Here is a 22,774-nt window from a genome sequence, read left to right as displayed (position 1 = left end):
AGCCCCGGTGTCTCCACTGCACCTTGTGCGTCACAACCCTCCAGCGGCCGTGTCCTCACAGATGCAGTCCTGCAAGCGCAAAGAGACACCATTAACGAGGTTGCCAAGGAGTTGAAGTGGGACAGGCATGGCTTGGTTTCTGCGGGTGCTTCTCTACAGCACAGAGATCCAAGAGAACAGCTCTTGGTAATCGGAACCGGCTCATAAGCCACTTAATATCATTGGCCAGTAAGTCTTGCTGGTCTCTGAAAATTCGCAACCTCTGAATTCTTCCATTCGCCAAATCTTCCAACAGTGCCAAAGCAGCCATTGTGCGTCATTAACCATTGTAATTGCATGCCTTTTCATACCCACCCATTTGATTGTCGAAGCTACCTAATTGCGTAACACCTTCAGGTGTGGTAATTACCCTGATTGTAACTGACAATGACAGGGCCATTATCACATTGACAGTTCTGCGCAACGAACATGTGATAACAATATATGAAACTGTGCACTCATATCTGCCTAACTGAAGCATTGAAAACGGCATCAGTTTAAACAGAAGAATGTCCATATGTACGTATTGGTCAGTCTCCGTGGAGGACCGCACCTTCTCCCGTCAAGTTTGTTTTTTACAAATCCCAAAGTTTGCTTAGAAAGTGGCGCACGCCTTTTGTGCCTAGGCAACGTTTATAAATGAGGCCCTTGGTCTCTACTCTCATGCCCCATGTTGTGTTGGAGGTGAGTGAAATCGTCTGTGTGATGGATGCAGAGTACAGTTTATTTGATTAGGATGCCCATTAGTTATTTCAAATGCAGCAGCTACTCTTCCTGGGGTCCACATGAAACATGACATAATACAGTTGAAGTCGGAAGTTTACATACCCCTTAGCCAAATACATTTAAACTTGGTTTTTCACAATTCCTGGCATTTAATCATAGTAAAAAATCCCTAACTTAGGTCAGTTAGGATCACCACTTTATTTTAAGAAATGTCAGAATAATAGTAGAGATTTCTTTCTTTCATCACATTCCCAGTGGGTCAGAAGTTTACATGCACTCAATTAGTATTTGGTAGCATTGGCTTTTTGTTTAACTTGGGTCAAACGTTTCAGGTAGCCTTCCACAAGCTTCCCACAATAAGTTGGGTGAATTTTGGCCCATTCCTCCTGACAGAGCTGGTGTAACCGAGTCAGGTTTATAGGCCTCCTTGCTCGCACACGCTTTTTCAGTTCTGCCCACAAATTTTCTATAGGATTGAGGCCAGGGGTTTGTGATAGTCAAGGTATTGGAGTGGCCTTTGTTGTCCTTAAGCCATTTTGCCACAACTTTGGAAGTGTGCTTGGGGTCATTGTCCATTTGGAAGAACCATTTGCAACCAAGCTTTAACTTCCTGACTGATGCCTTGAGATGTTGCTTCAATATATCCATGTAATTTTCCTTTCCTCATCATGCCATCTATTTTGTTAAGTGCACCAGTCCCTCCAGCAGCAAAGCACCCGCACAACATGATTCTGCCACCCCTGTGCTTCACGGTTGGGATGGTGTCCTTCGGCTTGCAAGCATCCCCATTTTTCCTCCAAACATAACGATCATTATGGCCAAACAGTTCTATTTTTGTTTCATCAAACCATCGGACATTTCTCCCAAAAATATGATATTTGTCCCCATGTGCAGTTGCAAACCGTAGTCTGCCTTTTTTATGATGGTTTTGGAGCAGTGGCTCCTTCATTGCTGAGTGGCCTTTCAGGTTATGTCGATATAGGACTTGTTTTACTGTGGATATAGATACTTTTGCACCTGTTTCCTCCAGCATCTTCATGTAACGGATGTGAAACGGCTAGCAAGTTAGCGGTGGTGCGTGCTAAATCGCGTTTCAATCGGTGACGTCACTTGCTCTGAGACCTTGAAGTAGTGGTTCCCCTTGCTCTGCAAGGGCCGCCACTTTTGTGGAGCGATGGGTAATGATGCTTCGTGGGTGACTGTTGTTGATGTGTGCAGAGGGTCCCTGGTTCGCGCCCGGGTATGGACGAGGGGATGGTCTAAAGTTATACTGTTACATTCACATGGTCCTTTGCTGCTGTTCTGGGATTGATTTGCATTTTTCGCATCAAAGTACGTTCATCTCTCTGAGACAGAACGCATCTTCTTCCTGAGCGGTATGACGGCTGCGTGGTCCCATGGTGTTTGTACAGATGAACGTGTTAACTTCAGTCGTTTGGAAATTGCTCCCAAGGATGAACCAGACTTGTGGAGGTCTACACTTTTTTTCTGAGGTCTTGGCTGATTTATTTTGATTTTCCCATGATGTCAAGCAAAGAGGCGCACTGAGTTTGAAGGTAGGCCTTGAAATACATCCACAGGTACACCTCCAATTGACTCATATGATGACAATTAGCCTCTCAGAAGCTTCTAAAGCCAACACATAATTTTCTGGTATTTACCAAGCTGTTTAAAGGCACAGTCAACTTCTAACCCACTGGAATTGTGACAGTGAATTACAAGTGAAATAATCTGTCTGTAAAGAATTGTTGGAAAAATGACTTGTCATACACAGTATATGTCCTAACCGACTTGCCAAAACTATAGTGTGTTAACAAGAAATTTGTGGAGTGGTTGAAAAACGAGTTTTAATGACTCCAACCTAAGTGTATGTAAACTTCCGACTTCAATTGTAAATGTCTAACAAATAAACGATTGCAGTACAGGCCTCTGGAGTGGTGCAGCGGTCTAAGGCACTGCGTCGCAGTGATAGAGGCGTCATTACAGACCCAGGTTCGATCCCGAGCTGTATCACAACTGGCCATGATCCCCATAGGGCGACGCACAATTGGCCCAGTGTCGTCTGGGTTTGTGGTGGGTTTGGCCGGGGAGGGTTTACTTGGCTCATCGCGCTCTAAAAACTCTTTGTGGCAGGCCGGGCGCCTGCAGGCTGACCTCAGTCGTCAGTTCAGCAATGTTTCCTCTGACACAGAGGAAACACCGTGTTAAGAATGGTGGTTTGGTGGGTCATGTTTTGGTGAAAGAAAAGATTGAAATTGGAGAGGGAAAAAAAAAAAGTAAAAAGAACCTCAGTGTAGTAACTGCAGTCGACGGTGGTATTTTGGACACAGTAATTTCAGAACAATTAGCCTAGCACCACAGTTATAATACACTGTAACTGCAGTTACACTGCAACATTACTGTCATAAAAAAAAGTTATTTTGGATGCAGTATTTACAGCATACTGCAGTTACTGCATTGTACAGTTATACTGCATTGTACAGAAGTCATACTGCACTCCGACTGCAATCTTTATTCGTAAGGGAAAAGAACATCTCAAGGACAAAACTACATTCATTTAAAGTTAGAATAATTAAATGATAATGGTCCCGTACTGAGAAAACAACAGATGCCTATACTAAAGGCCTACATCCAGTCACATCTATCAATGTCATGCTTGCGTACATGCATACCAGTTTCCATATACATACAAGTTATTTCTGTCAGATAGGGGAGAGACCTTGCTGCTTCCTCTCTATTTGGAATATCTTCATAAAATACTAAGGATCAAGGGAGCAGAAGTCAAATTAAAAGGAGAGGGATGGGGAGAGAAAGCAAGAGGCCCAGCTGACTTGAGCCCAGTTTCCATTGGCACTTTGAAGTCAATCCAGGTTGGGCTGGCCAGCTCAAATTGTGTTTCCACTGCCTCCAGAAATTATGTCAGGTTGCAAGGTAGCCAATATGTGACTACAGCTGGCTTTGCTAATATTGCTAGCTAGCAAGATGTTGAAGAAATTAATTCCCCCTCACCATGCTGTAACTAACGTGACCCCATACTCCTGCCAGTGCCAGCTAGACTCGGAGCCATGTATTTAGCTTGCTGGCGTTAGCTAGCTAAAAGGTTAGCATAACAGTCTAGCGAGCTGACTTAATTTCTACCTTGCTTGCCATGGCAATCGCTATTAGCTAGCGAGCTAACCAAGCAAATCCGACCTGGCCAGCTAAAATTCCTGCTTGCTCACGTTAGCTAGCTAGCTTGTTTCAACTCGGATTTGCTAGCTAACGTTAGGTAACTAGCATTTGAGGGCTGACTGTTCTCAAAGTTTATTCTGTAGTGCAAAACAGAACGAAGGATCCAGGTATGGTGGTCATTTGTGTCATGTCTGACTACTGTAGTACTGCTTGTCCATGTGCTAGCTAAACGTTGTCAGCATTCATAACCGCTCTCACTACTCAGCTATGGCCTCAGAGCAGCCTGGCATCCCAGGGATCAGTGTGTGTGACAGTGTGTCACAAATCCTATATACGTGTGTGTTTGAGGGGGAAATGCAAGCCATTCATACACATAATGTGGAAATCCTGTTTTAACATTTGGCATACCAAAATCTTGAATGACCACATGAATTGAGCCTTGGCTGTTTATATATCCATCTCTTAAATACATGCCGTGCTTCGTCACGCATAACTATATCTACTCTGACTATTTCTCAGTGTTATACTTTGAACCACGCTATAAATAAATATTTAGATCACTGTCCTCTGTCAGAAGATCGCTGTTGTGGTTTCCAGAAGATTACATAAGCAAATGTGTGGATTTGGATGTTTTTCTCCCTACCCCGAAATCTTCCAAACACAAATCCCAGTCCTTCTGACAACGTAACACACAACAGCCAAGACTTTTAGGTGCCTCTTTAAAGTCCCAGAGATACTCAGTATTAACCTACCATTAGATTAAAAGAGTCTAATGGGATGTATAAGTTTCTGGTGTGAGACTGTAGCACTGTGCCTGCTTCTAGCATCTGTCAGGTGGTGAGACAAAAGGAAGATATTCTCCATACTGATGCAGGGAGATTGGAATTGATGTGGTGCTCTGTACCCGATTGACAGAATCATTTAGAGACAAGCTGCTAATGAGGAGCATTTATCTGCTGCTTGACATTGATCACGGTATGTGTGACTACATGTATAGTGCTTGTGTTCTGTTATTGTCTAACACACAGGGCTGGCTGCTGTTGGACAAAACCAATTCCTCTCCTTTGCTTGACTAGTGTTCTGGGGCCTCGTGATGAAATACAAAATATATCTCAAAACAACCATGCACCAATTTTCTCCCAAAGGTTACTATTTATAAAAACTGAACTTGAATTTTTTACAATTTAAAAAAGGCAGCCATTTGCTGTTAGTGAGAAGAGCTGACATGTCCACAATAATGTGCTATTTTGTCTTTCAGAAACTCAGTCCTTTTCCAAATACAGCCTAACACCTCCAAAAATATTTGATCAAATTTGTCATTGCTCTTTGTAAACTCAGAAAAAAAAGAAATGTTCTCTCACTGTCAACTGTGTTTATTTTCAGCAAACTTAACATGTGTAAATATTTGTATGAACATAAGATTCAACAAATGAGGCATAAACTGAACAAGTTCCACAGACATGCGACTAACAGAAATGGAATAATGTGTCACTGAACAAAGGAGGGGTGTCAAAAGTAACAGTATCTGGTGTGGCCACCAGCTGCATTAAGTACTGCAGCGCATCTCCTCCTCAATGAACTGCACCAGATTTGCCAGTTCTTGCTGTGAGATGTTACCCCACTCTTCCACCAAGGCACCTGCAAGGTCCCGGATATTTATGGGGGGGAAGGCCCTAGCCCTCACCCTCCGATCCAACAGGTCCCAGACGTGCTCAATGGGATTCAGATCCGGGCTCTTCGCTGGACATGGCAGAACACTGACATTCCTGTCTTGCAGGAAATCACACACAGAATGAGCAGTATGGCTGGTGGCATTGTCATGCTGGAGGGTCATGCCAGGATAAGCCTGCAGGAAGGGTACCACATGAGGGAGGAGGATGTCTTCCCTGGAATGCACAGCTTTGAGATGACCTGCAATGACAACATGCTCAGTCCGATGATGCTGTGACACACCGCCCCAGACTATGACAGACAATTCACCTCCAAATCGATGTAATGCTCATTCAAAACCGCGACTCGTCAGTGAAGAGCATTTTTTGCCTTTTCTGTTTGGTCCAGTGATGATGGTTTGTGCCCATAGCCCATCACCGGCGGCGTTGTTGCCGCCGGTGAAGTCTGGTGAGGACATGCCTTACAACAGGCCTACAAGCCCTCAGTCCAGCCTCTCAGCCTATTGTGGACAGTCTGAGCACTGATGGAGGGATTGTGTGTTGCTGGTGTAACTCGGCAGTTGTTGCCATCCTGTACCTGTCGCACAGGTATGATGTTCGGATGTACCGATCCTGTGCAGGTGTTGTTACATGTGGTCTGCCACTGGGAGGACAATCAGCTGTCTGTCCTGTCTCCCTGTAGCGCTGTCTTAGGCGTCTCACAGTACGGACATTGCAATTTATTGCGCTGGCCACATCTGCAGTCCTCATGCCTCCTTGCAGCATGCCTAAGGCACATTCACGCGGATGAGCAGGGACCCTGGGCATCTTTCTTTTGGTGTTTTTCAGAGTCAGTAGAAAGGCCTCTTTAGTTTGCTAAGTTTTCATAACTGTGACCTTAATTGCCTACCGTCTGCAATCTGTTAGTGTTTTAATGACCGTTCTACAGGTGCATGTTAATTAATTATGGTTCATTGAACAAGCATGGGAAATGATGTTTAAACCCTTTACAATGAAAATCTGTGAAGGTATTTGGATTTTTACGAATTATCTTTGAAAGACAGGGACTTTTCTTTTTTTGCTGAGTTTATTAGAAACTGACATGGCCTAATTCAAAAAGTTCCAAGTTATACAGCAAATAAATGGCATTAAGTAACCATAAAAGGTGAATGCAGGGTGTTTTCCAGGTGGAGTTATAATGCTAGTTCACGCAAGTTTAAGGACGTATCAGATTTATAATGGGAAACGTGCGTATGGTGTGCGCCAAGTTTATAAATCTCTATTTTTAGACATGCATATATATATATTTTTTTTTTTCTAATGGCGCACGCACATGTATAGTGTGAAATTTATACAATGGTTATAAATGAGGCCCCTGGTTTGACTTGCTGCGTGCTTGTTAGGGGACACCTGGAAGTAACTGTAGAGTTGGACGGAGTCATTTATAGTGTAGCTCCATATGGACTAACTGGGCTTCAGTTCACTGATACAGAACTGTTCAGGCCAGGCCAATGAGGAAAGCTTCTCTGACCAACTGGACTGGGGGCTTGCCAGGCTTTGTGATTGTGCGGCTCTGCTCCCCTTGGCTGTCAGAATCAAGGACCGCTGAGAAGCATCACACTTGCTACATACACCCTAACGCTCGGACTGTGTGCAGTTAGTTTTCAAGATCACTCCAAAGATGCTCACTCTTCAGTGTGGAATTGTATTTTTGCATTTTCATTGGATGTAGACCATGTTGTCTAACATCTGCTCCTGGGCGGGCGACTGTATTATGAATACCTGTATACCTGTGTGGATCCACATATACCGTTATGGATTTTTGCAATACTGTCTAACGATATTATGATAGTGCTAAATAAAATGAAAAGTTGTACAATTGTACTACTTTGTCAGTTTTGTACTAGTTTGGTTAAGTATAAAACCATCAATGGATAACTCATTAAAAGCACTCCGAATTCATATGTTGCCATTCAAGGGTTATGCACTACTCATAAAACATATTTAGAACTTTTATTCAGAAACATAAAATACCACCATGCCGTCAGAAATCTGAAAAATATTGTGCTATATTTTGTCCATATCGCCCAGCCCGAGCTCCTGCCCCAACCTAGGTTCTAATTTTGTCTGTATTAATAGTCTGCCCTCGTTTTGACACTTTCATACTGTAATGTCCTCCTCCTCCGCACTGGTTTCCTACGGTCTAAATAATTAATTTGTCAAACACAGCACATTCAAGCGATTCTCGTTTTCTTGAAAAATACTGACAAAGCTTTTTTGTGTTTTTGAGTCCGTGGTAGTAGTAAGTTGTTGAAAGACGTTCGGATTCAGGCCGTGTGCTGCCTACACTCCCTTAGCAACCGTTCCCCAGGCAACGCATGTCAGGAACTGAATGGATCACCAAGGTTTTTCACATCTTTGAAGCCTTCAATACCTTAAATCTGAGAGAGGAAGTCATGTACATATCAACCTTTTCCCACCCGGCTCGGTGTGCATGTTGGGCTCCTGAGAAAGTGAGGTAATTCTGTGTTTGTGTGTCGACATGCACTGAGGAATCCTTTGATCATTTCTGATATGGTCCCATTGTTCTGTTCAGTACGACTTGCAAGGAGCTGCCTTCCCCTCTTTCAGCAAGACCGATATGTATTGTTAATGCTCCAGCTTGGCTCACCCTAATAGTGATGATACATTTGTATTGTTAGACTGTATGAGAGTTTTATAGTTAGTCATATCCCAAACAGATTCTATATTGGAATGGAATGAAAGTTCTGCTATGGGTGCAGTATACACTAGTACTCAAAACTGACATCCCTAAATACACTGAACAAAAATATAAACGCAACATGTAAAGTGTTGGTCCCATGTTACATGAGCTGAAATAAAATATCCCAGACATTTTCCATAGGCACAAAAAGCGTATTTCTCTCAGATTTTGTGCACACATTTCTTTACAACCCTGTTTGTGAGCATTTCTCTTTTGCCAAGATAATCCATCCACTTACAGGTGTGGTATCAATAAGCTGATTAAACAGCTTGATCATTATACAGGTGCAGCTTGTGCTGGGAACAGTAAAAAGTCACTCTAAATGTGCAGTTTTATCCCACAACACAATGCCACAGATGTCTCAAATTGATGGATTTGATGGAGCGTGGAATTGGCACGCTGACTGCAGGAATGTCCACCAGAGCTGTTGCCAGAGAATTCAATGTTCGTTCCTCAACCATAAGCCGCCCCTGATGTCGTTTTAGAGAATTACGTCCAACTGGCCTCACAACCGCTGACCATGTGTAACCACGCCAGCCCAGGACCTCCACATCAGGCTTCTTCACTTGTGTGATCGTCTGAGACCAGCCAGTTGATGAAACTGTGGTTTGCAAAACCCAAACATTTCTGCACACACTGCCAATAAGAGTCTCAGGGAAGCTCATCTGCATGCTTATCCTCACCAGGGTCTTGACCTGACTGCACAAATGCTCACCTTCGATGGTCACTGGCACCCTGGGGAAGTGTGTTTCAGCATGATAATGCACGGCCCCATGTTGCAAGGATCTATACACAATTCATGAAAGCTGAAAATGTCACCCATTGAGCATGTTTGGGATGATCTGTATCAATGTGTACGACAGTGTGTTCCAGTTCCCGCCAATACCAGCAACTTCACACTGCCATTGAAGAGGAGTGGGACCACTTTCCACAGGTCACAATCAACAGCCTAATCAACTCTATGCAAAAGAGATGTGTCACACTGCATGAGGCTAATGGTGGTCACTCCAGAGACTGACTGGTTTTCTGATCCACGCCCCTACCTTTTTTTTAAAGGTGTCTGTGACCAACATATGCTTATCTGTATTCCCAGTCATGTGAAATCCATAGGTTAAGGTTAATTAATCCATAGGTTAAGGCCTAAATAAAGTATTACAATGGACAGATTTTCCTTATGAACTGGAACTCCGTAAAATATTTGAAATTTTTGCGTGTTGCGTTTTATTTTTGTTCAGTGTAGTTTTATTTATTATCCCTTATTGCTTCAGATAAAGTTCCAGTAATAAGCTTGGACACACCAACTCATTCTAGGGTTTTTGTTTTCTTTTTACTATTTTCTACTTTGTGGAATAATAGTGAGGACATCAAAACTATGAAATAACACATATGGAATCATGTAGTAACCAAAAAGGTGTTTTGTTTAAAGTAATGAATGTCAGTCAATGCAGAACATTTCAAGAACTTTGACAGTTTCTTCAAGTGCATTCAAAAAGCTCTGAAACTAGCTCTCATGAGGACCGCCACAGGAAAGGACGACCCAGAGTTACCTCTGTTGCAGAGGATGAGTTCATTAGAGTTACCAGTCTCAGAAATTGCAGCCCAACGAAATGCTTCAGAGTTCAAGTAACAGACACATCTGCCCTCGTGGTTGAATTGCTGCAAGAAAACCACTACTACAGGACACCAATAAGAAGAAGAGACTTGCTTGGGCCAAGAAACAAGAGCAATGGACATTAGACCGGTGGGAATCTGTCCTTTTGTTCCAAATTTTACATTTTTGGTTCCAACCGCCGTGTCTTTGTGAGACGCGAAGTCGGTGAACGGATGATCTTCATATGTGTGATTCCCACTGTGAAGCATGGAGGAGGAGGTGTGGTGGTGCTTTGCTGGTGACACTCAGTGATTTTATTTAGAATTCAATGCACACTTAACCAGCATGTCTACCACAGCATTCTGCAGCGATACGTCATCCTATCTGGTTTGGGCTTAGTGGGGCTATCATTTGTTTTTCAACAGGACAATGACCCAACACACCTCCAGGTTGTGTAAGGGCTATTTCAAAAAGAAGATGAGTAATTGAGTACTGCGTCAGATGACCTGCCCTCCACAATCACCTGCCCTCAAACCAATTGAGATGGTTTGGGATGAGTTGGACTGCAGAGTGAAGGAAAAGCAGCCAACAAGTGCTCAGCATATGTGGGAACTCCTTCAAGATTGCTGGAAAAACATTGCAGGTGATGCTGGTTGAGAGAATGCCAAGAGTGTGCAAATCTGTCATCAAGGTGAAGGGTGGCTACTTTGAAAAATCTCAAATATAAAATCTAATTTGATTTGTGTAACACTTTTTTTGCTCCCTACATGATTCCATATGTGTTATTTCATAGTTTTGATTTCTTCACTATTATTCTACAATGTAGAAAAGAGTAAAAAATAAAAACCCTTGAATGAGTAGGCGTGTCAACTTTTGACTGAAACTGTATATCCATGTTCATCTCAAGGATAAAATTACTTTAACATGACGTCCCTTCCTTGAAAGTTAAACTGGATGTAAGCAAATTGCTATCCCCTTGACGAATGGCAAGCAGACTCTGTCCTATGACTCCCCTCCAGCTCCTCCTCGCCACCACCACCTCTTGCCACGCCATCTCGTCTAACAGACATGGTGAGGCCTAGTGCTTATTATAGCTGTTCTCCTCTGTGTTGTGTAGGAATGTTATGGTCTCGTATGCCAGGGAATTCAGTGTGTGTCAGATAGTGTTTACATGTACAATAAATACACTAGATGGAAATAGTCTGAACTACTGCTGTGGACAGGCATGTCATGTCATGTCACCATTACCAAAGTTAACCAAAGGTCTACGTTGTAAAACTTGTTCCGTATCGAGCAGGGGTTCCCAAATGTTTTGGTCCCTGATCCCATTTAGATGTTTTTTCGCCAAACCCCACCATGTAAAAACTCAACGGACAATGTTGAATGTTTCTATGACAGTTTATTACAAATCAGCCTGACAGTTTTGACAGTATTTCAAGCTGAAGGTAGTATGGTTAAGAGTGACTGAAATTCATCAGAAAGGTATTGAAGTTCAGAAGCTCACCAGGCAATATTTTTGTAGCAAGGTAGAATATAACCTCTAACCTCGATCTACCTCTTCAAGGTAGAATATAACATCATCATTGATGTTCTTTTCCCCCCAGTCTGATTTAGTTCCTGGTCTTGTCCACTCCGTTATTGCTTGTGGGCATTGTTGAGGGAGTCTTATCTTTCAGGTATGGGGTCATAATATTTTGTAGTTTAAACCGTTCAAAGGATAGAGCAACATTTTGCAGGGAGAAAACACAAACCACATCTAGTGGCTTCCGCAGGTTACTGACGTAAGCCCGGTTCTATGAACCAAGCACAATTATCTTTTTTTTTCTCATAATCCGAGCTGATTGGTTTACGTCATCCTTGTTACATGTAATCCGTTACTAACCAATCCTGTATACAGTTTCACTCTGTTTTGTACTGTGTAACCACTCCCCATATAGGTGTCATTGACATTGCACGTCAATTGCATCATCCACCACTGACCTTCTCTAACCTTGTTGTTCGTTCTAGTGGTTGCATAATCAACCCTTCCTGCTGCTCTCAACACCATCCCGCCTACATTTAACCTCGGGCATACTGATAATATTCTACATTTTAATTGTGATATTTTAGAGGCTCCTGCTTGTGCAGCAGTCTCCGGCACTGTCAGCACTCCTGTCGCAGTTTGATACTCTCTGTGGTGGAACTGCTGCCCCCATCCCTCGCAAACTGCCCCCGGGGTGGAGTATATGCTAATCACTGTAATGCCTCTTATCTTAGCGCTGATATACACTACCTTATATAGTAGACTCTCTGCTGTACTCCCTACTGTAACGATATCAGCATGGAGATAAGGGGATGTTATCCTATAGCGAAACCCCTGGGAGTGGTCCTTCGAGCCAGATACCTTGCCTCCAGACCTCTAGTGGCCCAGCGCCTAATGAGCAGTACAACACTCCTGCTCTTTAATTAACTCTGCGAGGGAGGTGGGGAAGAGGGGAGGTGTGGGAGGATGGAGAAGAGGTAGATGAGGGCTGCACTGGTGCTTTAGTGAAGTTAGGATGGGAGTGCTCTGTTCTGTGCTCCCCGTCTTGCTGTAACAAGGCAGTGTCATTACGAAGTGCACCAGTGGCGGGGAGAATAGCCGTCCTCATGGGAGCCTGCTGGGTACAGCTACATTTCGATAACAGCACAGTGTGTTATGGGGACACCTTGTAGAGTGAGACTGGTGAATATGGATAATGGGGTCAGTGGTACTGGGGAAAGCCTGGCTGAGGCAACAGCTAGTGAAAGCCTCCTCAGCCACTTCCACTCTGGTTCTGGGAGAGAGAGGATCTCCACCAACTAAATCTGTTCACTCTCTCTCAGCCCTTCCTCTGGCTACTCTAGCCTACAGAGTGGATTGCTGCCTGGGCCAGTAATACTGTTTCTAGTTGTATTACTAGCTGACGCTTTACAGTCTTAAGTAACATTGAAATCATTTTCATGTCATTCTTGAGCTAAATATGTTAATGATGGATTATTTCAAGGCTTTTTCGAGCTCCATCAAAAAGAGAATAACGACGGTTTGCCTTCCAGTAAATCATTAGTCTTAGTTCACTAGAGCCCGTGTGGTCATTCTGGGTGAATAACATGGATTGATTGAACCTGTAATCCACTGACTTGGCACATTGGGGGATTATTTGTGTCCGGTTTCCACTTTGACTTATCACTGCTTCTCTTCGAGCACATAGAGTAGACACACACAGTGCACTTATAGGAGAAGGGGAGCAGAAGTCCTGTTAATCATCAACAGGTGCATTGTAAGTCATTCACACCACATGTGATAGGACATCATACTCCTCCAGGCCTGTTTTTGGGGCAGGAAACCGTTTGATTCCCATCATGTTCCTCTCTAAAAGGTGCGTGGAGACTTGATGTTTCCCCACCAGGGGATGCAGGGCCAGGGAAGTAGGAGGGGTTCAATGGGAAGTTGGTTGATGACTGGTGGGGTGGAATATTCACGGGGTGAACCTGGAGGGGGGTGTCTGGCTGTGACATCATTGCGGAACAGGTGTGTGTAGCTAGCTCCTGGCCAGATGGAGCGAGGGGGAGGTGTGACACCAGATAGCATTTGAAACTGATGACTGATGTTGATGATTCAACCTGAACAGGAGGGTGAAGGAGTGACTGAGGGAAAAGGGATTGCAGCTTGTCCCTATACAAGTGAAGCACCGCAGGTTCATTTGGTCAAGGCTTCAATTGTATTGATGTGACCCAATCCAAAAAGTCCCAAACTGACAGTCATGGATAGGGAATCTTTAGTGTTATTATGACAGTCTGGGTAATAATTGTCAGCAGGCCTGGTTGAGGCTGATGAAGTCAAACAGAATGGGCGGGTACCAGTCACAGCCTCCATGGTAGTGATATGGGGAGAGCGAGAAGAGTCTGTGAAATGGCTTGGAGCTGCAGCCAACCAGCCAGTCACAAGTGAGCTACAGCAGGCTACCCCAGTAGGCAGCCTGCCTCACCTCTTATTACAACATGCTGCCCTCTAGTGTTGAGATTTCTCGCTACAGAAATAAGTCATTCCCAACCTGGGAAGCTCCTATCTGAACTCAGCAGACCTAGTAGGAATGAACAAGCTGATGCTTTTTGGTATTTGGTGAATGTTATGAAGTGAATGCCAGTAGAAGCTGAATAACAGACAGGTTCTGTCCTTATCACTACAGAATGGGAGGCTGTAGCCAGAAGAAGACATTGTTGTGTTTTAACAACAAATGTGCAGAGCTAGCTGTGGTTGCGTAACGGTTTGTCTTGCACAGAACCATAATTACATAATGACAACAAGCTTATATAATGGTTTTAAAAAGGGCATTTTCCAAGTGACAGCACTGACTGTGGGTCTGCGTGGTGGTTTAGGCCAGCGTGTGAAACGAGGTCAGGGTCTCATCTCTTCATTGACATTTTACAGGAGTGATTAGGGTTAAGTGCCTTGCTCAAGAGCACATTGATAGATTTTTCACCTCGTTGGCTCTGGGTTTCGAAACAGCGACCTTTCAGTTACCTGGTCCTATGCTCTTAATCACTAGACTACCCCATCTTCTCCAGTCCACTCCCTCTATTCTTTCTCCTCTCTGCTTTCTCCACTATCCTGTATGGTCTCTCCTTTTCTTCTATGGTTTCCTCTCTTGACTGTATGGTCTCTGCTGTCTTAGTTCTCCTCATCGGGTGTCTCCTCTGTGGTCTCTCCTGTCTTAGTTCTCCTCGTCTGGTGTCTCCTCTCTCGTCTCTCATCAACCCCCTTTCTCTTCCTCTCTAACCTCTTCTCTCCTCTATCCCCATGGCAGGCAGCTGCAGGAGCTTCAGAGGCAGAAGGAGATGGAGCGCGAGCGGCTGGAGCACGAGCGCCAGGAGAGGGAACGGCTGGAGCGTGAGATGCTGGAGAGGGAGCGTGAACGGGAACGTCAAGACCGTGAGCGTCAGGAGCGAGAGAGGGAGCGCGCCGAGAGGGAGAGGGAGCGCGCCGAGAGGCAGCATGTGGAGCGCGTCGAACGGGATCGCCTGGAGCGTGAGCGTCAGGAGCAGTTGGAGAGAGAGCAGTTGGAGAGAGAGCAGTTGGAGAGAGAGCAGTTGGAGAGAGAGCAGTTGGAGAGAGAGCAGTTGGAGAGGGAGCAGTTGGAGAGGGAGCAGTTGGAGAGGGAGCAGTTGGACAGAGAGCAGTTGGAGAGAGAGGTGGCGGAGAGAGAGTGGGAGCTGATGGAGAGCGAGAAGCAGGAGAGGGAGAGGATGGAGCGAGAGACTCACCAGGAGCAGCAGTTGGACAGAGAGCAGATGGACTGGGAGAGAGGGAGACGCATCTCCAACGCCGGTGAGCAGCCAAGCCTTTTTCCTTACCTCTTACACTCTCGCCCACATGCATACACATACACACACCAACACGCACACATCTGATGTCTAGGACAGGACAAGGTAGTACAGTACACACTGACAACACAGGACAGAACAAAATGACAGAATAGTTACCAACAGGTGAGTGGGCTTAGGTCTCACTTCATTTAGCAGTAGTACTTCCAAAGAGCTGTCTTGGGTGTAAAATCCCAGCTTGACATTTAGCTGGAGTCTGAAGCGGAGACGCTGACTCTACTCAGCCATCCCTGGCCGCTCATTAGTTAGTGTGACTTATAGCGAGGCGCCTCTCCCATCTCTCTCTGCCCATCTGCCTGTGTGTTGGACGGGCTCGTGGAACAGCTTGAGTGGCACTAGGGCATCGGGGGAGTGTTTCGGTGCTTCTCTCAGCGAGCAGGCAAGAACACACACACTGACACACACTCAGCTCTCTCTGCCTACTCCTGTCGGGTCCTGTTTTGACCAGGGATGGCTTTGACTGTGTTGGTGGATGGTAGGGGGAACCCCAGCCAGCCTGCCCAGCAAAGCATAGGCAGGTGCAGGACTCAGGCTCTGGGTTTGGTTAGGGGAGGATCAAGGATGGGAGATGGGCATTGCTGCTGCTTTTTGGGTCGGTGGGGGAGCCAGTGTTGGCATGGTTCAGTGCCGCAATAGTTACATTAGCTGGGCCAGATTCTCTGTTAGTAGGAGAAAAAAGAACCATCAAAGCTAACATGCTGCCTGACCCACAGGAGCACATCAACATAACTAACATATCATGGTATAGAGTTCACTTTTTTCCCCCAGGACATTTATACAATAAATGCATAACGACCCAATTCACACGGAACATGACAAGACCAACACAAGAAACAATGTTGCCCTGCATGTTGCTGTAACATTTGGGACGCTTTTGGGTTTGAGGTGTGAGCACTTTTAATACGCTGCTAGTTGTCTTTCCTGCAGGAAAAACAAACATTTGCGCTGTTGGCCTAATGTACATAGCCTTGCAATAGCTTTTGGTTGGATTTCCAATTTCATTCATAGTATGTTTAGTTTTCCATTGGATGTTGTCAATGTCTAATGGCGGCCATGCTGATCCTGTGTGTAACCAGACCTCAACTTCTAACTGAAAACTTGAGGTCTGCTAGTAAGGCATCCGCAGATCCATGGACTATTATCTGAGATGAGCTTCTTGACGTGTCCAGCACACTGTGGCATCTGTCTCATATTAGCTATGCCCCTTTATCGCGTTCAAAAGAACAAGGGCTTCCTTGTGTGAATGTCAACCTCTTTAATCCAGCCATTCCTACGACTGATGTGATGGTTCTAGACCGGCCTGCCCTATACTGGTCCGCTTCTTCTGTAGGCCACTCCTAGGGAACACACTAGGGAACACACTAGGGAACATTTAGTTAGTGTGTATGGAGGAGATGGAGTGTATGTCCATTTTGGGGTTAGTGAGGTGTGTGTGTGTGTGTGTGTGTTATTACTCTGAATTCACAGAGCAAAGCTCGGGCCTGCCTCTGCCCACTTACTGGAGGGAGGGACAGTTGGGGGATCGGGAAAAAGAGACAAACATTTGGACAAGAGTAACTCTTCTGGTTGGAGGTGTGTGTGTGGCTGCCACTGAGGGTCAGTGGAGTAGAATGAAGCTGGAACAAAGGAGTAGCAGCATTGCCCCTCATTCAACATATGGCATGAGAGGCCTCCGCTCTGGGCTAACTCTGGGGCTATGCTGGCTGGGGCCACAACAAAACAGAGCATGGATAATTCAGAGCATGCAGTCAGGCTCTGGCAGTGTGACCACCCAGCGAGACTACCCCCGCAATGGCTGACCTCACTAATTCTGTACTTTACATGAGGGATGAGAAGATACTACTGGTGTGTGTGTTGATGAGACAGACTTTGTGATGGTATTTTTTTTCTTTGTTTTGTAAGACTTTCTGTGAACTCCTTGTCATTTGAAAGAGGAGATTCTGACGTGAAATCGTTCTGATAGGAACTAGGTAATGGTGAATGCAAGTAAGGGGTGATTGATTTAAACTGGAGTCACCCAAATATTGAAGCATTTTATTGATTTAGTTTGTTTAGATTAGATTGTCTGTGCACCATTTGCTTATTGTAAGAACAATGAACAAAACATGTCCAAATTGGTTACATGTCTCAATTGTGGTTCTTTGACTTCTAAATGTATAGAATACAAATGTTCTTGCCCAGTCCTGGAATGGAGCCGCTGGATGTAATATGGATAGAGTGAGTGACTGACCAGTGCTGTGTCTGGTGTGTGTTGATCCTGTGAGTTTCGCCAGAGGCTAATAAAGTGTTTGAAGTGGGCGTCACTTGATTAGGCTTCATTCATTGAGCGGCCAGGCCCAGCGCTCCCGACTGAATGTACGATGGTCTGTTTTTCTGCTGCCTCTCTATCCATGTGTTCCCATTGACACATTGTTTACAGAGTGCCTCAGGATCTGTCTCAACTGCTAACCTTGTGTACTAATAGTAGCATCCTTTCTGTCAGAGAAAGGACCAAGTATAGAAAAAGGAGATTTAGGTCTGTGCTGGTTTTTCCTGCTTCATTTGCCCCCTTCTCTCTGTTCTTTCTGTTTCTCCCCCTTTCTCTCTGTCCTCTCCTGTTTTCTTTCCCCTCTTGTGTGGCTGCACGGTGGCTGCTTCTCTCCTGTCCTGTTCAGCGTTTGAAAGTACCCTCTACACCCCTCCGCCTCCAGAGTACTCCTCCAAGACCTCCTCTACGTCTGTGTCTCCCACCACCCCCAACTACCCTCCACCCACCCCGTCACCCTCCTCTGCAACACCCCCCACCCCGCCTCTACGTCACTCTGCCTCCCGTTTTGCCACCTCACTAGGCTCCGCCTTCCACCCAGTCTTGCCCCACTACGCCACAGTCCCCAGGCGACAGCCCGTCCCTCCCACGCCCCCCACCCCTGCCCCAGCAACCCCCTCCAAGTCTTTGGTGTGGTCAGCAACAAACTTCAGCCCTCTGCCCCCCTCGCCCCCCGTCATGATCAGTAGCCCCCCGGGCAAGGCAGCAGGCCCTCGCCCTGTCATTGCCATCCCAGTCCCCAGCCCCTTGTCACAGAAACCCCCCTCCCCCAATGGGCCTCCTATGTTCCCTGCCCCTTCACCGGTCACCATTGGCAACAGCAGCAACCCCACCCCGCCGCCCCCTCCCACCCCGCCGCCCCCTCCACCGCTGCCCCCTCTCTCCCTGTCCCTGTCCTGCCAGCAGTCGCCTGTTGTCTCCCGCATCGCTCCCCTTGTGTCCTCTCCCTCATCCCAGCCTGCTGTTGTCCCTTCTCCTTCCACAGCTCCCCCTGCCTCTGCTGACCTCTCTGTAAACCTCTCTGAGCTGGGAGACTCCTGCTCCTCGGCTCCAGAGGCCTTTCAGCCTGCAGACCCTCTGGCCCAGCAGGGTAAGGCCTCACCTCTCTCAGCCTCGCTCTCTACCTCCACTCACCCACTAACGGGGGCCAGGGTGTAGCGGGCCTGCCCTAACCAGCTCGGCCCAGCTCTGGGTGCCAATGCTGGCTGCAGAGGTGGCTAGCATGGCTGTGGCTCTAGGTCTGCTAGGTGCTTGTTAATCTGTGTTGGTCAGGTGTCTGTCTGGCCTCTGTCAGCATACTCTCGCCATGTATGTCCATGTCTATTGCTCGTGGTCTTGAGTTGCCTGGTGAACTGGTTTGAATGGTGTCTGGTCATTGGGCATGGCATGGCATGTATGTGTGCAAGTGTGCACTCACAGACAGTGGGCTCTGCTGCATCTAGCTATAGATCGCTGAAGCTATGTCTGGAGGGATCAATGTCTCTTTCTTTCTCCTTTGCTTCTTGTTTTTTTTTTATCACTTCAAACTATTATTTTTCTGCAATTCACCATTGTGATGACCTTAGTATGTTACCATGACTTTTCACCCTCACTTGTCATGTCAGTGTTGTGATCATCAAGCCTACTGGACCTGGTGACTGTAGGCTTGTATACGTGATACAAAAGGGACTGATAGATGGAGACTCATTTCTGCTCTGTCCTTGTTCACTTAGGGTTCTTGTCGTGGCACTACTGTACATTTCAAGGGAACGGGAGGGATGCTCGTGCGGAAGAATTAACATAGATATTAGATGTATTTTGATTAGGAAATGACTGACTGAACTCTGGGGCAGTCTTTAGAGGGATTGTCACTGTCGGAAGCTATCCAGCAGCTGGAATCAAAGATATTAAGATCATTTTTTTCCCTCTCCTAAATTGAATAGTTAGCATTAACATCTGTCCCCTCTGGATTTGGGGATCCAAATAAATGAATAACCTCTAACAACCATGTCAAATGAGGACAAGCGTTTTATTATTCTTCCTTAATCGGCCACCACATCTGATGACCTTCTTAACTTTATGAGAAATAACATTTTAATTCAACATTTTGAAATCTTTCTGAAAACCATTGCAGTTTCAAAAGTTCAGATTTGACATAATTCAAAACACTCCAGAAGCATGAATGAGACTATTTTGTAACGTAATAGAGTTTTCAATTGTGGTGTATTACAACTGCCCTTTGAGTAACTCGTCAGTAGCATTTATAGTGCATTCGGAAAGTATAACGGTTTCCACATTTGTTAAGTTACAGCCTTTAGTCTAAATATTGTTTATATTTATAATTTATCTTTATTCTAATATCTATCTACACACAATACCCAGAATGATGAAACGAAAAGAGGTTTTTCTACATTTTCACAAGTGTTTTAAAAATAGAAAACATTTATTTACTTAAGTATTCAGACTCAATTGAGTTCAGGTGTATCCTGTTTCCATTGATCATCCTTGATGTTTCTATAACTTGATTTGAGTCCATCTGTGAGAAATTCAATTGACTGGACATGATTTGGAAAGGCACACCGCAAAAACCAAGCCATGAGGTCGAAGGAATTGTCTATAGAGCTCCGAGACGACAGGATTGTGTCGGCACAGATCTGGGGAAGGGTACAAAAACATTTCTGCAGCATTGAAGGTCCCCAAGAACACAGTGGCCTCCATCATTCTTAAATGGAAGGAGTTTGGAACTACCAAGAATCTTCCTAGAGCTGGCCGCCCAGAGCTCCAGAGTTCCTCTGTGGAGATGGTTGTCCTTGTGGAAGGTTCTCCCATCTCAGCAGCACTCCACCAATCAGGCCTTTATGGTAGAGTGGTCAGGTGGAAGCCACTCCTCAGTAAGGGGCACATGACAGCCCGCTTAGAGTTTGCCAAAAGGCACCTAAAGGACTCTCAGACCATGAGAAACAAGATTATCTGGTCTGATGGAACTCTTTGGCCTGAATGCCAATCGTCATGCCTGGAGGAAACCTGGCACCATCCCTACAGTGAAGCATGGTGGTGGTAGCATCATGCTGTGGGGATGTTTTTCAATGGCAGGGACTGGGAGCCTAGTCAGGATTGAGGCGAAGATGAACAGAGCAAAGTACAGAGTTCCTTGATAAAAACCTGCTCAGGACCTCAGACTGGGGAAATGGTTCCCTTTCTAACAGGACAACGACCCTAAACACACAGCCAAGACAACGCAGGAGTGGTTTCAGGACAAGTCGTAATGTTCATGAGTGGCCCAGCCAGAGCCCAGACATCAACTTGATCAAACGTCTCTGGGGAGACCTGAAAATAGCTGTGCAGCGACGCTCCCCATCCAACCTGACAGAGCTTGAGAGGATCTGCGGAGGAGAATGCGAGAAACTCCTTAAATACAGGTGTGCCAAGGTTGTTGCATCATTACCCAGGCAGATTCGAGGCTGTAATCGCTGCCAAAGGTGCTTTAACAAAGTACTGAGTAAAGGGTCTGAAAACCTTTTGCAAATGTGATATTTCAGTTTTTAATACATTTGCAAAAATGTCTAAAACATTTTCTTTTGCTTTGTCATTATGGGGTATTGTGTGTAGATTTGAGGGAGAAACTAATCAATGTTAGTGTAAGGCTGTGACGTAACAAAATGGGAAAGTCAAGGGGTCTGAATACTTTCTGAATGCACTGTATATGTAGATATTTCTCCCACTTGGACTGACCCACCCGTGTTAGTGACCTCTGCCCTCCAGTCTCCTCTCATTTGGCTGAAAGGAAACTGGTCACACTATAGAGATCCATTTAAATGACTATTCTAATAATTAGTATTCAAATTCCTAATTCTATAGGTCACGCCCTCATTAACAGGAGCTCAATATGGGCACATTCCATCATGGCTTATTGAGCCAATCATCTGTCTGGGTTGAGGAGTCACAATGATTTTCTACAAGCTAATTATTACAGTTAATCCATCTCTGTGGTTCCATGGTTGAGGGCTGCTCTTGCAGGCATATGCCGATATTGACCTGACTAAGGCTGCTAGAGTTCCTGTGTCCAATGCATTTTCTGTCTTGTTTTTGTGTTGGATGTCTCCATTTGCTTCATTCAAATGGATACATTTAGGCCATTGCCACAACTTACTGATGTGCATGTTGTATGACAAACAGCAGGAGGATGTTAGCGACTTCATGCCGTGTATTCACACACAAGTTTTAAAGTCTAACGTTGGTCAAGCCTGATAATGTTAGTATTGATGTTGAATATAGTATGGGTGCTTAAGGAAGCCTGAGGTTTTTTTTGTGTGAGGATAAACTAAATAGGAGAGAACTCGTGACCCCTGCTCTTTCTGTGAGTCCTAAATTTTGATACTGACTGTTTACTCTTCTCCCTCCTCCCCCCATACAGACACAGTGTTGACGCCGGTGCTGCCCACCCCCCCTCCCCCTCCCCCTCCCTCCCGGCTCCATTGTGACCCCCACAGCCTCTGCCCAACAAGGCCCTCCTCCCCCTCCCCCTTACCCCCCACACTCACCCCTACAAGCGGCGGCCCCCTCCCCCACCCGGTCCCCCACCTTCCCTCGGTGGCCAGGCCCACCCTCCTCCTCCACCAGCCCCTCCCCTGCCGCCCGGTCTCTTCTCTCCCTCGGAGGACCGCCCCCTGTCCGGGCTGGCCGCTGCCCTCGCTGGAGCAAAGCTGCGTAAAGTGCCAAGGGTGAGAGGCCGACACGCACAGAACAGAAACACACCCACAAGTCCCTTACACAGACACCCACTGTTTGTCTCATACCATATCCTCACAGGCTTGTGATCTTGTCCAGCACCAGTCACACTTTATATTCCCTCTATTGGATGTAGTGCTGAGCTAATAACTAACATTTTGTTTTTTGTTTTTGGTGATTAAATCAACTTCTGTTCAATTACTTGAATTCCATTTAGTTCACTTTTTTTGGTGAGCCCAGCTCGCTGTTTCATTCACGAGTGAAATCTGAGAAATCAAGCATATGTACACAATGATGAGAGGGACAGAGACAGTTTGTGAAAGTATACCTTATCTACTTTGAAGAACTAGTACAATTATTTTGTCAAGCCAGCTCTGCAGCATACTGTAGGCTACAGTACCTATGCTGGTTAGCTAAGTAAAATGACTAAAGACAGTACA

The 22,774-nt window shown here is 45.5% G+C and overlaps 1 protein-coding gene across 1 annotated transcript in view; it reads left to right on the top strand.

Annotated features, from left to right (window-relative positions):
• LOC135505923 (protein enabled homolog) overlaps positions 1 to 22,774 on the top strand; it is a 151,205-nt gene that overhangs the window by 117,656 nt on the left and 10,775 nt on the right. Inside the window, 6 exon segments of the mRNA XM_064925170.1 lie at positions 14,746 to 15,266; positions 17,977 to 18,717; positions 22,021 to 22,066; positions 22,068 to 22,129; positions 22,132 to 22,160; positions 22,163 to 22,327. Coding sequence (XP_064781242.1) covers positions 14,746 to 15,266; positions 17,977 to 18,717; positions 22,021 to 22,066; positions 22,068 to 22,129; positions 22,132 to 22,160; positions 22,163 to 22,327 — 1,564 coding nt within the window.

The sequence above is a fragment of the Oncorhynchus masou genome, chromosome 19 (genome assembly GCF_036934945.1).
Source record: "Oncorhynchus masou masou isolate Uvic2021 chromosome 19, UVic_Omas_1.1, whole genome shotgun sequence".
Classification (NCBI taxonomy): domain Eukaryota; kingdom Metazoa; phylum Chordata; class Actinopteri; order Salmoniformes; family Salmonidae; genus Oncorhynchus; species Oncorhynchus masou.
Note: the sequence above shows the minus strand (reverse complement) of the source record. Positions and strands in the feature narration are given on the sequence as shown.